Below are 22,059 nucleotides of genomic sequence, written 5' to 3'. Positions count from 1 at the left end.
ACTCACCCTAAGTGGACTTTTGTGCTCCTCAAATGTTGTCCATTGCTCTGAGCATCTAATAATGACATGGATGGGTTCACATTGAAGTTTGCAGGAAGCACACTGTATCACTCAGATGCTAAATAGTGCTGCTTGGATGCTGCCCAAGCGCCATATATTGACTCCCTGGGAGTGATAAAAATGTGTGTGTCCTTTTTAACATTGGAATAATTATCCCATTTATAACCTTTTACAGCAGCCATCCAAGTTATGAAAGTTAGAAGTGTGTAGGCTAACTACAACAGGCTTTAAAAAACTGCACTGAATGATTTTTCTGGCCACTTGGAGGCAGTAGAGCAAACAGTAAGCACAACACCGACATATAATCACCCAGTACTTTTTTTTTTTTTTACAGTAAATATGTTAGCCAGCAATTGCCTCATCACACCTCCAGCACACACATATCACCAATAGCTGTCATTTGAAGTTGCGTTTCTGGATATCTGAGATAATACATACTGACACAAAGGAGTAGGCAGTCTCAGGCCCCATATCTCTGTCTGGAAAAAAAAAAAAACTATACAGCAAGCTATAAGGCAATAAAACACTTTGCAGAGCCGAGGAGAAATGCAGAGTAAGGTGTGTTCAGTGACCCCTTTTACATTAGACATAGTCATCTGATCCATTGTTAGTTTAAAAATAGTGATTACTGCAGCTTTCAACAAGCCCGAAACTCTCAAAAACACTTTGTCCAACTATTTAGTTCCAAAGTGCCAGATGTGTTTTTGTCATGGAAATGATTTTGTCCTGAGAATTGTCACATGTTTTGGCATTATAAATGTATTCATTTATACGTGGGAATGTTACATGTGAAAGCAGCACCCAGTATAATACATCTATGCAGAGAAATCATCAGCAATATGCAGCATTGTTTTACCTCACCCACCTCCCACTGTTCTGTCTGAAGTGTGCCATGTGAGAGTTGCTCAGTTTAACATCGAACATTAAATCTTGTGATTTCCTGCCTCCGCCAGCCATCAAAGAAACACCTCTCTGCTGCTGTGGACCGCATCTCTGTCTTTCTTCTTTTCCTCTACCTCCTCCTCCTCCAGTTTCCCACAAGCTGAGAGCAAACGCGTGTCTCAAAAAGGGAAAGTCAGAAACGCCCTCATAACTACATCTGAAAAAGGTAAGAGAAAGGATTTCCACACATAAAAACACAAAGTTTTCAATGTCAACAATAAAGTTGGTGCACATGTTTGATACACGTGTCCTCCAACAGCAGCCCAGTTGCCAGAGGCAAATGACAGTATTGTACTTTTCTGCAAATAACGAATAGGTTACATTTGTATGTTTCATGTGTATCATACAGTCACTTCTAAAGGGATGTGTGACACCTCGGCAAGATGCCTGCCAAGCTGCACACCACTACAGGATACTGTTCAGTACCACCAGACAGACTTTTTAGCCACCAAACATGGCGACTTGGGGCTGTTTCCACCAGGATAGTGCCACAAATGTGGTTCTTTTTTACAGAGACATCACAGCATTTCCTGCTGGGACAGATGCAGGAAAAGCAGTTGTTTAGTACGGAGATATTGCTGCATCTCCTGCCAGGATAGTGCCTATAGTATTTTTACAGAGATGATCTTTCCTTTTTCATAACCAAGTGGGTTTTGTGCCTAAACCCAACCACACATTAACCACAGTGTTATGGAAACATAACATCATCTAGGGTGACCTCTAGCTCACCCAGTAGAGTATTCCCCCCATCTGGGTCCTTTGCACCCCCACCACCACCCACATTCCATCTCTGTGGCTCTCTAGCTGCAGTATAATAAAGGCAAAAAGCCCTAACGAAAAGATCTTTGAAAAAAGAAACCTAAAGCTTCAACTTACGTGCCACATAATAACGTACAAATGTAATGTTTTGCTTTGCTGAAACTTACAATACCAACATTTATTCTGATGCCAACAGCACACAGGGTTATTAAAGGACAAAAAGGTAAGGCTTGCATATACTCTGTACTCTGTAGTGTGTGTGTGTGTGTGTGTGTGTGTGTGTGTATGTGTGTTATACTATCAAAGACCCAGAGCAATTGATAAACTGTGTTTGGTCTCCAGTGGATACACGTGTTAAATAAGCTATCTGTCTCTGGCCCGATCATAACACTTAAACCACTTTACCCCAGTGTTTACAAAATGAAACCATCCATTCAAAATTAATTTAAAACTGATGCTCAGCTGTTTTACGCTCTCTGTCAGCTGCTATATGAGTGTGGGCAATCTCTCTGCGAGCAACGGAGCTTCAGATAACACAATTTGGGGTCATACATTTGTGTACTTGTTTTATTGCGATGCTAAAATTAGGACATAATTAACACAATTTTCAACACTGTCATCACCCCTCACATTCATTCTTTCTTATTCACCCTCTAACTCTTCATCAAATAGAATTCTCTCCATAAATCCTCAGCAGCATAAAAAACTAATTATGTGTTTAAATATTGCTCCAGTCACACTGAACCAAGCACAAGGTTGCTTTGCTTCATCCATTTTCACAACTTGGCTTTTCATAAAGTCATATGACTTGATTGAATATGCCAGTGCAGCACAGAAAGGCAATTTTCTAAAGGGACTCAGATGTAAATTTGTATTACATATGATAATGTTTCCTATTAGGATTGAGCTCCATTCCTTTTTGCAAATCCCACGGAAAATAGAACATGAATCACCCCATACAATGTAATTCCAATTCAGTCTGACATCCCAATTTCATTTGACCTCCGTTACTAAGAAACCTTCCATTGTAGACGGCGCTCCATAGTACCATGTTACGCTGATCCATTAATGTTTTTCATTTCTCCATGTTTCTTCTGCCTTTAAGCGTAGAGCTAAACTGGTTGTGAATTAACTCCAAAATTGCACACTTGTATACAAATTATGAAATCAAGCAACAGAGCACATAAACCCTCTGCCAGTTCCAAACCTTGGATCATTGATACTTTCTGGGAAGATGACTCAATGTCTACGTCATAGGGTACAAAAAGAGTCCTGGTTTTGTTAAACTCAAGTAAAGTATTAGTGTCTTCTGAGAGCTGGTGTTAACTGATGTAATTTATAAGGGGTGTCACTCCCAGACTTTCCAGGGATCAAATTCCTTGTCTGAAGTTCTGCAGAATGCCTGTGCATCTCATCGGTCAGGAAAAATTCCACTTTCTTCTTCTCTCTGCTATTTTTCTGTCTATTGTGTTCTTTCCCACATGGATAATTGCAATCAGACACAAAAAGGGGTAAATTGTACTCAGCGACAAAACTTTGTGGACGAGTTTGAACTATAATATCATCTTGTGAACTTGTGATTTGGACCTTGACACAAGCAGAGAGTGGTTACAAGTGGTGCACAATTCATGGTGCTATACGCTATTGTCTTAAATAACAAAAATGCAAATATGTGCGGGTGTATGCATGTGTGCCACAGTATGCATGTACTTTTTTCCTGTTTCATATTCAGGGTGTGATATTTACATAGAAAACAGAGTTAATTAGTTATTCATATCACAGGATATATGATTATCATCCAACAGCTGTCTGAACTAAAAAATGTCATCAACTTGGCAACATCCCCACATGTCTCTGTCGTTACCCGCTGAGGTCTCTCAGCAGTGAAGATGAACACTGGTTTGTGCTGGATTAATTCTCAGTAATGGAAGATGAGAGCAAGTGGCAACCCTTAGTGTCATCCTTGAAATTGTCTGCGTCTACAGTAGCTTTTACTTTCATTTGTTGTAGGGTTTTTTGCCAGACTAACAGCTTATATGCACATTCTCCAGAGTAACCCTGCCACATAAGCTTTTAAGGTTTTTTTTAATATTAGAAAAATCTCAAGGTTTCTGAAACCAACACCAAAGTGTGTATTTAGACATACTTATCTTGACTTAAACAAACAAACAAAAACAACACCACCTTTCCACCAATCTAATCTTTCCCTCTGCTGCCCTCAACATTTAGTCTCTTTCTGTCTCTGTCTCACTATTACACAAACAGTTTGCATGATTACAAGCCTCAGGGGGGGGTTCAGAATATTGTGTTTTTGCCTTTATCACCTCAAATGGAGCCATTCATCTCCTGCGTGACTCTGAATTATGAGACACATCTTGCATATTTGTTAATGATGAGTGTTTAAGCCAGGGAAGGCTGCCCTTGTTTGCTGCAAACTACTGTGATTAACAATAAATTTAATTCAAGAGCACATCTGTTATTACTATCTGCAACGTTTTTGGATGGTTTACCTATTGAACAGCGCTGAGTGTTAAAGTGTTTGCATGGAATTTAAAAGCTTTTCACCTGCTCTTAATCCATCATCTATACTCACTGTGTACACTGTACTCACAGAGAAACAAATGATCTCACTTACAAATAATGACTAACACTAAGACCACACTTGGTTCTGAAAACACTGCTCTAACAGTACAGTGTACCACACAGTTATGTTACTGAGACAATAGTACTGTAACTGTTTGAAGGCTGTTCAGCCTGTAACTGAAGCTATCTCTAGTATGTATGTAAGTAAACAGTGTCTGTACAGAATATATAAATAGGAGAGGCAATTTAACCGCATGTTTTATTTGATCTAAATCCACAGGGCAACAAATAGTTGTGTAATGTAGCATTTAGTCCCACTCAGCATGTACAGTGTGTTCCCTTCTAGACCAGCCTCTGCGTCCCTGTTAGCTGCCCCTGCTCTCTGGCACTGTTCCTGCATCACCGAGGCCTCTCCAGCCTCTGGGCTACAGCCATGTGTTTCATGCTCTGATGGCACCATAACTTACCATAGAAGAGATTATTCAGTGAGTCAAACTTCTCTCTGATCTCTTCCAAGGCTCTGTGTGTGTGTGTGTGTGTGTGTGTGTGTGTGTGTGTGTGTGTGTGTGTGTGTGTGTGTGTGTGTGTGTGTGTGGCCACCTCCCAAGAATCATGTTCATATACAACTACGGTATTCCACATTAGAGATTTAAGCCTAATGTTCAGTGTCAGTGCAGGAATTCAACAAGACCTCATAAAGTGCGTGGGTGGTGCGTGTTTACTTCTCGTTCTCATTCCCGGGTCATCAAATACCAATGCTCTGTGTGTCTCATAGTGACACGCAGGGCACCCTTTAGTGTATCCCTGTGTCACACAGTTGAAATACATTGTAACACGTGGTTAATGTTGTGAAATGGTCGTGGTTGGGTTGAGGCAACAAAATAATGTGGTGAGGTTTAGAAAAAAGATCATGTTTTAGGTTACAATAAGTATGTTTGTTACGTAAGTAGCATCAGTGTGCGACGGCCATACTTAAAATATGTAACGTTACATCTGAACAACTGTGACTTTTGGATTCAAACAGGACACAAACTGTAGTCTCCTGGGTGGAAGTCTGGTTTTGTTTGACCCATCCATCTATGCAGACTTTCTAGCTCTTTATACTACGTCAGTTGCTCTGAAGTTGCTCATCAAATATTTCAGTGGATGAGTTTCCATTGGAGTTAATTGAAAACCTGATATATTATTCAGTGTTGTGTGCATTACACACATAAATAATAAGTAAAACATATGATTAGTGCTTCACGACAGCAGGTTTGCTGGACACAAAACATTCAAGCTGTGTTCGGTCTCTACAAGGACTGACTCTTTAGTGATACTTAATCTAAAGTGTGCCTAAAATCACTCCTTGTTCACTATATATTGCACTATAATTATCCATTTGAGTGCTGTGTGAAATTCCAGTTCCTCACAGTTGAGTGAAAAAGGTCCACTGCATATACACTACTTTCTGCCAGCCCCAAAGAAAAGAAATGCAAATATTACTAGTTACTAGTGTGGCTCCACATCATGAATGAATCATAACTCTTCTGCATCTGTCAATGAAAAGGCAAAATGGCAATGATTAATTGATGTTTGATAATTGATGTCAAAGGAAGTGATTTCCAACACAGCCTATTGTCATGATCCTGGGTTTTTGTTTATATTCTGTTATCCTTTGGACTTTGTTTTGGAATTTCCCGTTTGTGTTCCTTGCTTCATGTTATTCATTCATGTTTAATCTGTTTCCTGTTTTATTTTGTAAATTCTCTCCTCATGTGTCGTGTCTGGTTTTACTTCCTGTCTTTGTGTGTTTTCCCGCCTGTTTTCTGTCACACCTGTCTCGTTAGTCCTTCCCTGCTCCCAGAGTCTTCCCTTCACACCTGTTCTGTATTAGTCTTGTCTGCTCCACCCTAGTGTTCCCTCCACACCCTTGTTGTTAACCAAACCCCATTTTGCCCTTTTTCCTGTGTCCACCTACTCCAGCTGTGTCTCGTTCTTGTGATTAGGTTTCTGTGTATATATACCTGTGTGTTTCCCTTTGTCCTTGTCAGTTTGTCTGTGTTCATTTATGGGGTGCACATCGCTGTGTTCTTGGTGTTGTTCCCTGCTCTGTTTCTTGCCTGATATCTTTTGTTCTGTTTTGATTTTTTTTTTAATCTAAGTTCATTGTATTCTTCTGTCATTTGGACTTTCTGTTACCTAGATGTTTTTTCATTCGCTTTATTTATGCTCTCATTTGTCTGACCTCAGACCTGCCTGCTGCTCTGCATTTGGGTCCTTCCTGCATTGATTCCTGATACAAACCTCCACAAACTCTTTGTAGAAAGGTCAAATATTTTTGGCATACTGTATGATTGTAATTTATAAGGAGAGGGGAGCTTGGAGATACTACAATGTAGCACATGTAATCCAAATGTATCTATCCTGAAACAAAACAGGGAACAGTAAAAATAATGTCTTCTGTTACAAAATATGCATGTCAACATGTACTGACTTATTGCAACCTGCAACAGCTGACTCTGTCACTGCAACTGATAATTACATATGAGGGCCACAGCTGTGTGACTGACCCTCTGATATGTAATTGTTATTATTTGGCAATGTCATGCACAATAATGCATTTTATCTTAACACTAAAATTATGTCTGAATAGCACCAACATGTCCGGATTTTAATTAGACATTGCAACTGGAGCCTTAATTATACCTCTGGTGGCTTTTTTGAGCGTAATGGCAACACAAATATCAAAGCAATCCTCCTGTGCAATTGAGTCTGTGTGTGTGTGTGTGTGTGTGTGTGTGTGTGTGTGTGTGCGCGCATGTAAAATGTTTATGTGTAATGTCTTTTACGAGGAAGTTATTGTTTTTTTTCTGTGGCATATTTTAAAATCTCTACCAGCCAATGGTATTCACTTTATTTGAACAAATATTGCATTTATTTTAAGTTAAAAGACAAAAGAAAGGCAAAGATCATCTGTACAAACATGTTTTCTCCCTTTCAGCATGAGTTGTGCATTTCATCATATAACAAAAAGCACGGGGATAAACCAAATCAATGAAATCAACCAGTACCCTTATAGTGCTGTAATCTGACAGTATATTTGTGCTCAAAGCAATCAAAATGTTTGTCATGCATGTTTCTTGCTTTGCATGTTTGCTCTTAATAATAAATGTAATCAAAAGTGACAAGAAAAAAAAAGAGATGAAATTCTCAGCCATGGAATTGGATGATAGAATCCTCTCACGCATAAATAAATGTAATGCTATTTCAGGAGCAACTAATCAAGTACCATTTAATCCATTAATTACCAGGCCAACCAATTATCTTGTGGAACATTAATCAGAGAGAACATTTATAAACACATGGTTTCTAATTACAAAAAAAAAAGAATAACAGCCTGCCCTTATTTGTTAAAAGCACTGCCAATTGCGGCAGAAATCGGAACTCTAATTGTAAATGACACAAAAAGCGGTGAGCGCAATCGGCTCTGACTGTGAGCAGTTTGATGAATTAGACTGGGGAGCGGGTACGACAGTCATCAGTCGGCTCAATGGGGGAAGAGTTCACCAACTGCTGCAGGGTTGAGTTCAGTGTGGTCGAGAGTTTGTGTCACGTCTACTGGATGTGCAAAGTTCCCAGTTCGCATCAGTTGGATGTTAATTCTCAGGTTCCAGTCCTGAAGGACTACTGGATGTGCCAAGTTTTGATCCCAGATGAATTCTGATAGACCTCTTAAGAACCAATCAACATCACATACAAGACTAAAACACAGTAACTAAATATTTGGTCAAAATTAAATGAAGATCTATGGAGGCCCACTTCTGCCAGTATGGTGAAAAACAATAGGCTGTCTAACTATTCAACTTTTTACACCCATCCCGATGACGCTTTATTATGACCCTCACTGTGTGCTGTAAATGGCTAATACTCATCACGTTGATGCAGTAAGGTCAGTTGGGGTCAGGATTAGGGCATGAGGTCGGAAGTCATGGTTAGGGCTAATATTTGCCTTGGATATTCTCTGATTAAAGAGGTAAATTTAGGCGGAAAAAAACTCACAACTGCACTGTCAGCCAATCAGGGGACATAGTATAAACAGCGACACAGTCCACAGAGGGAGTTAGATGTGGTGGATTAATGTGTCAGGCACAGAACTGTCCTGTGTGAGTCAACACTGGCTAGTTATTTTTAGACTCAGTTGACTTAATGTTTTCAGTTTTTAGAATGTATAAAGCTGCTGAATTCACACTTTGTGCATAATCTTTAGAAGAACAGCTGAATGGACCCATTTGTGTTATTGTCATATTTCAACGTTTCTAGGACGCCTATGGGTATACACTTGCATGCAGGTGTGTAAATAGCATTGTTAGCTACAGAATCCTGGGTGCTTGCCTCTGCCATGATGCTATATACAACAGGGTGTGCATAGCCACACTGGCAGAAATGGGCCTCCACAGAGACCTTCCTCATATGCCACAGAAGTAATTTCAGTGAAGACAACAAGTAAACCACAAACAAACCACAGTAGCTGCTCTGTGTTGCTGGCTAGGCTGCAGTATGTACACACTGTTCAGTAATTTCTGTGCTCTATAACGTGTGGTCACACAAACCAACAAACCTGGCAAGACAGATACATAATTTTTTTTAACTAAAAAATAATTCAAATATGTTTATTGTCTTAAGCTTGTGTAGATGGTCAAGAAAACTGAAAGAACACACTTTGTAGATATGTACCACATTATTCCCTTGTTTCTGTGAAGTTTATCCAGGTGCAGAGTGTAGTGTTTTTAAGTATTATGTAGGTTCTACGGCGATGATTTTTTAGAGAAAATATGCAGCCTTAAAGGAGTATTTCACCCACAAAATAAGGCTGTGCAAAATCGTCTGGTGATCGCAATTACAATTTTTAGATCAAATGATTTCAAAATTAATGAAATCGAGGGTAAACGATTTTTGGTCACGGACACCTGGAGATGTTATTTTGTCTTCTACGGAAGCCGTGCATGCGCAATACCACCCCTCCCATTCTCTCCTCTATTCACTCCACGAGCCAGTCAAGTATGTGAACTACGAATAATGTGAAGGGTTGATGAGAGTGATTGCGGAGGATTTCAGAAACAGTGTGTGGCAAATGGCAGAGGGAGAGTGAGACAGGTCGGTCTGTGTGTGTGTGCGCGCATCGGGGCCAAACTCCGCCGTGTGCGGTACAGAGAGCAGAGGAGAATTGGAAACACGCGACCATGTAGAGATAGAAATGACATGCCGTCGTGTAAACAATATAAGTCATCACATGCGCTGCATAATTATTTGCATAATCATGATTTCAATTTTTACCAAAATAATCGTGATTATGATTTTTTCCATAATTGAGCAGCCCTACCACAGAATGACCATTTGCAAATCAATTAGTCATGCTGTGTTACCTTGAATTAGTGAAGGAAAATGGTGAATATGTTTAATTGTTGATTGATTGGTGACCATGTTTAACAACAGGAAAGTATAGCAAGGCATTCGTTTCTAAAACTTTAGCTAAAAACCCTTAGTATTGGAGTTTGGTGAGTGAGCACATATTTCAGTTTACTTAGAGTAAGGTTATAACAGAAACCATGTGTTTTGGAAGTACTGAGCATACAGCTGGATAAATGAGACTTGGATTATACTGCACGAGTTGTGTGAGAGATTGTAAATGGATGTGTTGGTATGTAGATAAATGTTGTTAAAACTGGTCTCCAATCAATCAGTATATGGATATGTTTGCTGTTTTCCATGGAGGCTGGAAGTTTTCTTCATGAATTCGAGGTAACATTGCATAACCAACTGATTTATAAGTAATTATTTTGTGGGTAAAATATTCCTTTAAAGACCATAAAATTAAGGCATTATCATATTTATTATCGTTTTGTTTACCAGCTAGTCCAAAAACTTTAAACCTTTTTTCTCAGCTTCACTGTTTCTACATTACCTCGCTCCGCAAAAGGCAAGAGGCAAAACCAGCACACCAAATAGTGCTTTAGGACTCAAAACTCTGTCTTCTGATTGGTCAACTGAGAACTGAGAGTAAGTCACTTGTTCAGGATTGGTCGACACAGGGCGTCAGTGAACCCCGATCGGTTAGCAGTTATGAGACGAAGCCGCAAAGCGGCTGGAGGAAGAGGCCCACGGTTCCCAGGACGCACACGGTCACAAACACCCAAAGGAAGATTCTATCGATCACCATGGCGACGTACTTCCAGTCATCCTCCACCTGTGAGCAAGTGAGGGACAAAACAACATTTGTGAGCAGACAGAGCAAAGTGTCAGTGGTGATGAATGAAAGATGAAAAGTGAGAAAGAGGTGAGGAGAGGTGCACAGTGAAAAGAAACGGGTGATTTCGTATCTCAGAGGGTGGGAGGTTTGTGGGAGTCGATGGGGTGAGGTGAGGATTACACAGCAACGATGGAAACAAGGAAAGATATAAGATAAGATATAAAAAAGAGGAAGAGAGAAAGTTGAGAGTTGAACATTTCTTGTAAGCCAGCAGAAAACTGATACATAATTTACACAGGGGAAAATTTCTATGATAATCACATTCAAACCACAGCGTCAAAAAAAAGCGACAGGCGTTTAGACAAAGCTGATTGAGCCACGGGTTTTGCATATCAAAGGCTGCTTCTTCCCATTGGGAGATTTCACCCACTGTGTTCATAACAGACAGAGGAGAGAGCTCTCCACTCACATCCAAAATTATTTGGTTCTAACTTAATCTATTGTTAACTTACGGAGCAGGTTAGGATCTGCAACAATGCTTCCCAGAATCACTACACAGCTCTCCCAGGCTGGCGCCGCTTCCAGTGTTTTTGCATAAATACATTATGCATCAACACGCAGGCAGTGTGTCTGCTTTCTATGAGAGGCTGTAGGTTTATATAGAGTTTAGAAACACTGGGATAAGATACTTCCTATGTGACTTGATCCAAATGTTTTCAACTTTAGTATTTCCTAAAATGTTAAAGCTCAAAATAGTCCAATTGTATTCACAGACTGCATAAGACTGCATAGTATGAGCACGGTGTTAAATCAACACATACAGTACAGTAGCTTAGTCTGTATTGGACAACCTGGGGCTCCTGCCAAAGGATCCATATTCAAATATGCTTAAAATGCCCCCACCCCCACCCCTGCTCTATTGTTAAAGCAACCACACACTGGTTTCTAAAATAAGGATGAGCAAATGTAATCTTAATAGACGTAAATTTAACAAATTGCCATTACTGATAGCATAATGTTAGAACCAGAAGTAATCTTCTGGTTCTAATGTCTCACTATTTCATTATTTTCGAGTGTATGAACAAATGGAAAACTAGAATGAAATATGAGTGTTGCATAGTTTATATTAGACTTTATATTAGTAGACTGTTATACTGTTTGTAAAGTGTTAATATGTCTCTAAAAAAAGTCATAAAAATGAGTGTTTGACTAAGTGACTTGCAAACATGCCAAGTTTGTAAAAAACACACTTTTTGAAGTACAGTGAATTTCCTACACAGAGCTTTTACCTTCAAGTACCATTTCCTTCTGTAGAGTGAGCAACTAATGGACAGCCACTTAACAGAGACAGCAAACTAGCTCGACAACATGTTCAAATGCAAGTATGACGCTGAATATATCAAACTGTGTGGACGAGAAATCTGGACCCCGTGGCTGGACCAGTTGGGAACCACTGATCTAAACCACTTTAAAGCTGATGTCAAAGGCCCCACATTGTATTTGTTACGCGATTTACCAGCCAGTATTAAAACTTTAAACCTTTTTGCTCAATTTCACTATTTCAGTATTCACTACTTTTAGTACACAGGAATATGCTTCTAACAACACTCTTGCCCAAACTGCATTTAAAGTCCATAGAAACAAGAGTTTGATTTCGCCCAGAATTAGAGGAACTACATAGTTCCCAAACAGATCAGTGCTGTGTCCGCATATTTTTTTTTAGAAATATCACATCACGCCACCTGTCTAGTAGTAATCTTTTTTTTTTTTTTTTTTTTTTAACCAATCTCCATGATTAAACTGATTAAACATTTTGGCGTATTTAATTGAAGTTTTTATTTTTATTTAACCCTTTCCATTTGTCACCCTCATTAGTTGTGGTTTTATTTGAGCTTAAAATGATATTAACTCTGTTATTGTATTTATTTACAAAACCATTTTTATTTTCATTATTTTGGGCAACATGCAGTATTGCTTGAATAATTATCGAATAATTTACTACATTTATTCATTTTTTATTTAATTTATTTTTGCAGTTCACAGTATGAACATAAGCAAAACAAAACAAAAAAATTACCACCTTGTGCGTGTATTTTTGCAAGGGCTAAATCAGTTAAAATCTGGTACCAGTACTAATACCAGTGCCCTTTTAGTGATGCAGATACCAATAGAATACTTCATTCAATACCCATAATGTAGAGTAGTGTATTACAGTATCATACTTGTAAATGTTTCTGTGGCATCTCCACATGCTAAACTGCCAGCTTCGTCAAATGCATGGCACTTAACTTCAGAACACCACAGACTGTATGGGTTGTAGCTGCTGTTTCAGTGGTGTGAGCTCTGCACCAGGAACAGCTGAGTCCACCTCACCCCACACACACAGTGATAGGACGAACTGTTAGTGTCACATGACTAACATCACCTAGTCGGGATGGTCCAGGATCAGATTAAACAGCTTGAACAGGATTGATTACAGGTATCATTTGACTGAAGACATTCCAACATTACCTGGGTTATCTGGGTCGATTCCTTAAAGGTATAGAGTACCAGTATCCAGCCCTAATTTTTGCATGTGTTCGTGGGAGGATATTTGAACAGCGGTGGCTCTTGATGAAAAGCTTTCATTAAATTTGATTTGACTCTTATCATAGAATGACATTCGGAGTGATCAAATACAGCGAAAATAAGAAATGACTCACTTCTTTGGCCTTGTTACGACTCCTCATGTTCTCAGCGATGTACTTGACGCTCTCAATGGCCTGTTTGATCTCAGGTGACACCACAGAAAAGGCAACCACAGTGTTGATGCTCTGTGGACTCAGCTGCCGTGATATCTTCCCCATGTCTGGTGTTTCTGGGGTCTCCTTCCCATGCTGGCAGGGGCAAGGGCATTTCTTTCCAGTGCATCCCTCCACAGATGAGAGCTTACTATCCCCGAACTCCAGACAGTTTAGGGAGCCTCCTCCGACCTGCTGCGGATCACAACCAGAGTTTGGATTAAGTTTCACACTCTGCTTCAACTCAAAGTCGACATTGTTGGGTAATGATTCATATAAAACACTGGGATCTCTAGCACAACGTCTGTAAGTGCAACAGTAACAAGGTGATATAAGGGAGAGACCTGATTCTTTCCAGTGTTTTGGGGAGGAAAATAAAGAAAGTGCTTCTCCTGAGCTCTGTGTTTGAGAACTTTATCAAAGTTTTTACCAGTGGAGAAAAGTTTTTTTCAGTTGATTCACCTGGCAGTACAGAAGTGAGTAGCTAGATCCCAAAAGGTTTTAGAATAGCACTCAAAGATGGAAGACTGTTGTATGGTCTGATAAGCAAGCTATCAAATGGTTAGAAACACTTTCAGTTTGTTGGCGGAGGTAATCCAAAGTTTGCTTCCCAGAAGGAGGAATACATTTTATACAGAAAATGTTTTACTGTAGGAAACAGTTCAGTAACTTCCCCAGGCTGGTCTTTCATGCGATCGAGCAAAATCAGTGACCACTGTGATGGTTTCCTGTCCCACAGCTGAAACACACCTGATTGAATTTTAGATAGTAAATTGAGTTGTCTTTCAGAGCTGCAGAATTAAGTTAAGGCTATAGTGTCAGCCCAGTCACTTGAGGAAAATGTGTCATTGTACATTTCTGCAAACCACAAATATGTTACATTTGCACATTTCATATGAATCATATCAACATTTGTGACCTGATACATAAGCTGACTTTGTCACTGAGAAGAGGTGGGGACGGTGGAAAGTGTGTCACCTGGGCGAGACACCTACCAAGCTGCAGCCCACTGCAGAACACTGTTTGACATCAACACACAACAAAACTGGTTGTGTTTTAGTGAGGTTTTGCTGCGTTTCCAGCAGATGTTAAGGCACTAAACGCAACCCAACACTTTCTCCCTGCAGCTTTTCACCCCTTAGAGTGAGGGACCCTTTATTGTGTTTCGAGGGACTTTTTAGGAAATGAAAGCAGTTGTTTTTTGACATTGTGCTTTTTCAGCCAGGATATTAACATACTGTGACTGTTAGCTGTCTGAACTATGCTTGTTGTGGTAGTGCTACTGCTTCTTGCCTCTCGTTGGCCTACACCAAGCAGTGTGGTCCAGTGTAGCCACATCAAGATGATATAAACCCCCAAACTTGCTGTTGGTAAATAACAGGTCCAGACATGACACTTGGGTCAGAGCTTTGCTCGAGTGGACTGGATGGCTGTATTTCATTAGTCGTTCAACATGCCCTTGTTGACTTCCCCTCGTGGGAATTCTTTCCGTTATTGTAATGTTGTGTTCACACCAAACGCAACGCTAGAATATTCTGTGTTGACTCGCTTCATATGTGCGGATAACTCACGTCATATGCATGCGAAATCACTGAATCTATGACTGAACATCTGCCAGTCCATCCTCGGTGTCATACATCCTCGGAGAATCTCAATGCTGATTGGCTATCGCAGTGCGAATCGGTCGCTGAAGTTGCGATTTTCCAACTCTTGCAAAAAAAGCGTATGATGCGAAATCACACTACTTGCTTCATTCGTGCAACTCAATTCACAGATTTCACATTGCGTCGGGTCTAACTGCACCTTTGCCTTTACATGTAATTCACCTGCACAAATTGTTTTATTCGTGCGCGTTGTGAACACAACATAAGTGCTGTACCAAGTGAGCTAGGTATTATGCTGTTTTGCAAGATATCATAAACCTGTAGCAATATTAGTTTTGTTAATGTGATAATAGTTATGATACAAACCACAAACAGAAATTTCGATATCAGAAACTGCTCTAACTTATTTCCAGGTTTTGATGTATTGTCATTATCCTCAGAAGACACCTTTGCCTCACTGACAAGAGTCTGCAGGTATCTCTGATGATTTGTAAAAAATGGTGTAGTGCTAAGAATACAACTGGCTTTCCCTCTGCTCTCCAAGTGGCCTCCCTGTGACATATGTTTGTGCGTAATACCAAGGGCTGAGGGGAAGTGAATGAGGGGAAGTGGAACTACTAATGAAACGCAGCTGATTTTTGGGGATGGGGACGCCTTACCTGCATCAAGCTATTCTTCCTTTTCTTTCCTCCTTTCCCTCCTCCGCCTCCTCCTCCCCCTCCAGCTCCTCCTGCCTCCCCACTGCTGTCCAACCCCCCAGCCTTGCTGTCTTCATCAATAGGTCTCCGCATCAGCATAATCCTCGGCAGCACTTTGAGAAACACAGAGCGCACCCAACCCGGCATAGTGTGGGTCATTGGCGTGCGGTAGTGTACATTCAGCACGAACACGGTGATGACGATGCTGAGCGTGACGAATATCATTGTGAAGAGCAGGTACTCTCCAATGAGCGGGATGACCAGCGACGTGGAGGGGATGGTCTCCGTGATAACGAGCAGGAACACAGTGAGGGAGAGCAGGACGGAGATACAGAGCGTGACCTTCTCTCCACAGTCGGACGGGAGATAGAAAACCAGCACTGTGAGGAAAGAGATGAGGAGGCAGGGGATGATGAGGTTGATGGTGTAGAAGAGTGGCAGGCGCCTGATGTAGAAGGAGTAGGTGATGTCTGGGTAGATCTCCTCACAGCAGTTGTACTTGATATCATGCTTGTAGCCTGGAGCGTCGATTATTTCCCACTCGCCGCTCTCCCAGAAGTCTTTGAGGTTCACCTAGGTGACGGATAAAGATCTTAAAATGAAATCATGCAATGATTCTTAAAAAAGCCAGAGTCAACTTATCATTCTTAAAAGGCCCCTGTCAGTCAGCACAACACATAGAAGGCTAATGCTTTTGGTTTTGACAGTTTTCTCCTCATGAATATGGATTTGTTAGAATGTGCAACTTGTAGATTTATGTCCACATGCACCCAAAGAACACTGTGTTATGCAAGATTCTGATCACTGTCTTGCTGTCTTGCTATGATTGCTGTTCTTACAGAAAATCTTACAGAGTGTGAAGAAGAAAAAGAAGAAAATGCAGTTGCAGCTAGTGATTGAGTCCCTCTTAGTGAGCAAAAAACGCAACATTGTTAAACTAAAGAATACTTATGTGAAAATCTTAATTTTAAAATAAAATTTTCACCTTTGTGCTAGATTCATATCCAAAACAAACACCAATGAAATATGTTTTAAGGGGTACTCCAGTGATTTATTGCACTTTCATAAAGTTGGGGAACTAACAAGACAAAGATTTTAAAATGAAAGATAAAAATGGGTAAAGCTTAAAAAATGTTGGATCCTACAATTCCCATAATGCAACTCAATACCATCTATCATTAGACCCTTTCTGCACCCAAATATCCAAGTCCTTCCCACAAGTTTATGACCAGCCCGCTTTCATTCCCAGGTCATCAAATACCAACGGTTTTCCACATCCCTCAGTATGTGATATTGACGCCACAGGCTTTTGACTAACCCCAATATACACCCATCCACAGCAATACTTGATACACTAAGAGCAACTGATGTAGTTTAAAGGGCGAGACAGTTGGCACAGGGTGGGTGCAAGGGGAGGTGGATGGGGTGAAACAAAAGGAGACTTTCACCTAAAAGATTACTGTTTGTGTCCTGTGTGAATTCATAAATCAGTGTTGTTTTAACGTAATGTTACGTACAGTTGCACAGGTTTTATACAATACAATTCACATGTACAGTCGTTCAGTTTTCTTTCTAATCTTTTTCTAGAAATAACCAAGTGGTTTTGTTGCCTGAACCCAATCGCAACCATTTGACAACATTAGCCATGTGTTACAATGTGTTTCAGCTGTGTGTCACAGATGCTTAAGTTCCCTGTGCATTGCTATGAGACGCTGAGGGGCGTGATAAAGTACCAGTATTTGACCTGGGAATGAGAATGGGTTGTTAGGACACAAGACTTTTTTTTTTTAAGTTATCTTATTATCTTTAAGTTATCACTGGCGCTGTACATTACAAGTAACCTAACCTTTGTGTAAAGTCCGTGGAGTGCCCCTTCACTGAAAACCAAAAATAATGATCCCTACACTGAATACATGCAGTATCTAAACAGATGAGTGTAAGCAGTGTGTTTTTGTAGGTAAAACAGACAGAAAAACAATGAAATAGTTGATAGTTCGCCAGACTTGGACACCGTTACAAACACTGACCTTAGACCCAATAAGTACCAGGTCAATCTTGGCTTTGTCGTAAGTCCAGGAGCCAAACTTCATGGAGCAGTTCTGGTAGTCGAAGGGGAAGTAGGTGATGTCCATGGGGCAGGAGGATTTGAAAATGGCTGGAGGAACCCAGGTGATGGTACCATCAAACTTCAGCAGAGCCTTGGTCTTATCCTCCACCAGGAAATCACCTACAGCACTGTATATGACATGTGTGTGCGCGTGCGTTTGTGTCAATCAAGCACAGTTGTCCCATGGTAGAGGAGGTATGAGGAGATATGATACATAATGTGGGTTTTGAGTTGGACACAAAGGTTGGAGGGAGGCAGAGATGTCAAACAATGAGAGGAAAGGCGAGGAGAAAATGAAAGCGAGGAACACAAGAGAGCGGGGAAGATAAAAAGGGGAGGTTATGGAGGTAAGAAAGAGAGGATCAGGATTAAAAGACGGAGGACAATGAAACCGCATTACGCATTATTGTGAAATACATAATTGCCTTTGATTAGTATTGTGAGTCATTATTGTAAGTATAAAGAAGAAATTAGGCCACAATTAAGTGAATCGAAATTAAAAGATAGAGCACAGTACAAACTGACCTTGAACAATAGACTACCACATTAGCATATTGTATAATTATAGTATAGTCTGTTGCGCAGCGAGATATAAAAGACATTTGTGCTTCAAGCAATTTGGACATTAACGTAATGTTTTGATGATTTAGCAACACGAGTTCTCATGTGGAAATGACAAAATAGGTTTTTTGTCAGTGCCTTCCAAATGACCATTAAAGAATAATTCACATGAGCGGTTTCTTTTAAACCATCTCTATGGATAAATTCTAATTAAGTTTGGAAAATAAAAACTATGTGGTTAAAACCGCAGCAATTGTTTTTTGGCTTCTTTGTTTTTTTGGCCTCTTGGGGGCAGCAGAAGCTGTAAACACAACACTGTCATGTTTTTACAAATCTTTTACAAGATTTTATTGCAAACGTGTATGTCGACAAGGCAAGCAGCCCATTTTAAATAAATGAATTGCTCGCACACTGCAGCGCTCCAATGTCCACTAATTTATTACACCAAATAACATGACATTTCTAGCACAACTACTCTTTATCAGATGAGTCTGATGAATAGCAGTTGCGCTCGACACGTCACCACCTTGGTGTGATAAATAAATAAAGGACAGTGGAGCTCTGCAGTGTGTGAACAATTTATTCATTTTAATATCTGCTTACTTACAGCTTAGCACCCTTATTTATTTGGATGTCCATGCATACTCCTATTTGCAAACAGCCTTTTTCAGTCTCTCCAGGAATTTGCAGGCTGTTTTGGGGATTGTTGCAGACTAAAATGCCTGAGGCATTTTAGGGCAGCTTTTCCAAAAAAATGTGATTGTTGCAAAGTTTATAGGTGTTTCTAAATAGTTGTGATGTTGTCATGGTTTGGGAGTTCATTATTATGAGCATTAAGTGTTTCACACAGACTTAGAATTTCTTTGTGATGGTAGTGGGGGTGCTGACAGCTGATTGCCAACAATTAGCTTTTGACGCCATTCGATGCAAAGCTGAGGGACTGTCTCCTTGAGCTGCTCACCTCCTGCTCTCTCTACCTGGTTAGCATGAACTAACACAGCACAATGTGATCCAATTCCTACTCTTCATATTTTGCCACTCAGGCATAAGCCTCGCAGCAGTGGTTTATACCCATCACCTAACTGTTAATATCACACTGACGCCAAAACGGCTGAGCGAAATATCTGTTTCTTTAGCTGCTAGATGCTCCACCATGCTCACCAGCTAGTTGCTAACGTTGTCTGTCTTCTATATTGTGTGAGGTAGGTAGTGCAGAGTGGATTTATCAGAGCTTTTGCTGCTGAAATCAGTTGCCTCCTGCTGCTGCTGCTGGACACAAGGTGGATGAGAGCAGTGAAAGTCGAACTAAGCAGAATGTTGAAAGCTCTGGAACAAAGTCTCTGGTGCCAAAGTCAGGCACTTCACAGCACCATTTACCTTGACCTCTCCTTCAGGGGATTTGAAGCACTATAATATCATGATACTTCTGCTCTTAACATAATTCATAAGAGGTCACTCATCAGGAAAATGACCAACGCTGTTGTTTTTCTGGTGTCTAATCTCTCTTTGTATAAATATCTAATAATGACTGCAAAGAGTGAGCAAGTTAACGGTAATGATGATGTAATAATGGTGACAGTCTCACTTGTTGTAGAGCACAATGTCTGGTCTCCAGATCTTGTTCGATGGAACTCTAATGAATTCAATGCCGTCAAACTCTGACGGCATCCATCGCAGCTTGTAGTCGTTCCAAATCTGGAAGAGAATAAGAGGAAAACATTGAGAGCATATTGGGGAGTAAACCATCTGTTTTGTGTTTTGCATTGTACACTGCAGACAGTATTAGTCACTGGAGATGTTTCCCTTGATGGGAATATTTTGAAATACATATTTATATTGCAGGCAGAACCTCCTTTGATGTTTTACAGTAGAGCCAATAAGGATAAGGCAGCAAAAAAAATCTAATGTTTATAGACAGGAACACGAGTTTGACGGAGCTCCCGAGTGCTTTCATTGCTTTTTCACAGAAAATCCAGGAAACATCTATTTTTTTGATGCAGTTCCTCCTGGTAATAGAGCCACAAAGCTTCAGTAAGCAAATGATAAAAACTACAGCAGTCACATCTGAATAAAGAGCGGCTCAGAGAGAAGGGGAGTTTATGAGTAAATAGCTCAATGACAGAACACTGACAGTGCCATCGCTTGCTATTCTGTCAACAAACCTGAGGGTAACATTTCATGAGCCGTAGATCCATTAGTCTTGGCTATTTGCATGTCATTCAAGATGAATTCATTCATTAGCAAGGCGGATTAATATCCAGTTATGACCTGGGAGCTGTTTAATTAACCACTTCATGCTACACTGGCTTTTTCATTTATCTATCCAGGGAGTTTACAGTGTGAGAGGCTGGAGATATAATTCCTGGTAGGTCGAGGAATTTTGCTTATTGTTTATAAAATATAGACGATTCTACTTTCACTCTCTGTGATCATGTGTATTTTTGGTAAATGCAGTATAACAATAATAGACAGAGTGACAGAGTTTTCACAGATGTATGAACATCTTTGAACAAATCGTAAAAAAAAAAGAAATAATAAAAAGAGCTGTTAAAGGGAGGGTACACCAACTGTATGGGAGAGCAGTGGAGCGCTCTCATTTTTTTCCCCATCATAATCAAATAGTAGCTAAATAGGATGTAGATATTGTTATATTCTCCACAAATTTAGGATTTGCTAAATTAACTTGCTCGCTTGTTTGCAATGTTTCAATGAGGATAAACCATCTTAAATCCTTTGTTTTTGCCTCTTTCAGGTATAAATACTGAAATGAGTTGTACCATATATATGCTTTATCATTTTGAGACGCTGGGGGGAAGGTCTGATTCAATACTTTTAGTCCTAATCTCTGCAAAGCAACAGAAAAGCCGATCATAAGTGTTGATCCCATCCCAGGGGTTGATTCAGCCCAGCTGCCAGAGGACAATGTTGGCAGTGCACATTTCTGCAAACCATTAATACAATATATTTGCACATTTCATATGCATCATGTTAACATTTCTAAAGGGACGTAATATAAATGCTGGATTTATCATCAGGAGGTAAAGGGGACAGTAGGTGGCGAGTCATCTAGGCAAGACGTCTGCATAGATGAGAGCAACAACAAAAACAGTTGTGATTCAGTGCATGATTGCTGATATTTCAGTGGCTTTTTAGGCCCGAAAAGCAGTTGTCGTTTTCTTTACAGTGACATTGCCACTTTTCCTGGTGTTATTATGCCCAACAAACGGGGTATTTTAAGCCAAAACATGATCTTTTCCTAACCATAACCAGTGTATTTTGTGCCTAAACTTAACCCCATGTTAACCTCAGTGCTGTTCAAATAATAACATGCAAATATAACATATCTGTGTTTTGCATAAACATTCAATGCCAACATTTTTGACTTTTGGGTTGCTCGATTAACAAGCAAGTGTCAACAAATATTTGCAATGAAATAAATAAAAATACAGTCTGCAAATTGACAGCCTGTATTATTTAATACATATACAACAAAGTTTGAATAAAGCTTTAAAATAATATTCATTCAGTTGACACTGATTTATTTGTATATATTTCATTGCTTATTTATTCATTTATTTATTTCACTGTTTACTTTTTGATTTTATTATTAATTTCTTTTAGGTATTTTCATGATAATATTTTTCTTTTTATGTTTATTCAATTCCCTATTAGTACATTTCACAGATAATTGTTTTATATGTAATTTTTATATGAATTACCTGATTTATTTATTTTC

General features: G+C 39.8%; 1 protein-coding gene across 1 annotated transcript in view; it reads right to left on the bottom strand.

Annotated features, from left to right (window-relative positions):
* Positions 1-10,350: 10,350 nt before the first annotated feature.
* The window catches only part of chrna6 (cholinergic receptor, nicotinic, alpha 6), a 30,699-nt gene continuing 18,990 nt past the window's right edge, over positions 10,351-22,059 (bottom strand). Inside the window, exons 4-8 of the mRNA XM_049572599.1 lie at positions 19,909-20,018; positions 17,683-17,890; positions 15,617-16,228; positions 13,276-13,548; positions 10,351-10,570 (exon numbers count right to left, since the gene is read on the bottom strand). Coding sequence (XP_049428556.1) covers positions 10,445-10,570; positions 13,276-13,548; positions 15,617-16,228; positions 17,683-17,890; positions 19,909-20,018 — 1,329 coding nt within the window. The 3' untranslated portion in view covers positions 10,351-10,444. The remainder of the gene's footprint in view (positions 10,571-13,275; positions 13,549-15,616; positions 16,229-17,682; positions 17,891-19,908; positions 20,019-22,059) is intronic.

The sequence above is a fragment of the Epinephelus fuscoguttatus genome, linkage group LG3 (assembly GCF_011397635.1).
Source record: "Epinephelus fuscoguttatus linkage group LG3, E.fuscoguttatus.final_Chr_v1".
Classification (NCBI taxonomy): Eukaryota; Metazoa; Chordata; class Actinopteri; order Perciformes; family Serranidae; genus Epinephelus; species Epinephelus fuscoguttatus.
Note: the sequence above shows the minus strand (reverse complement) of the source record. Positions and strands in the feature narration are given on the sequence as shown.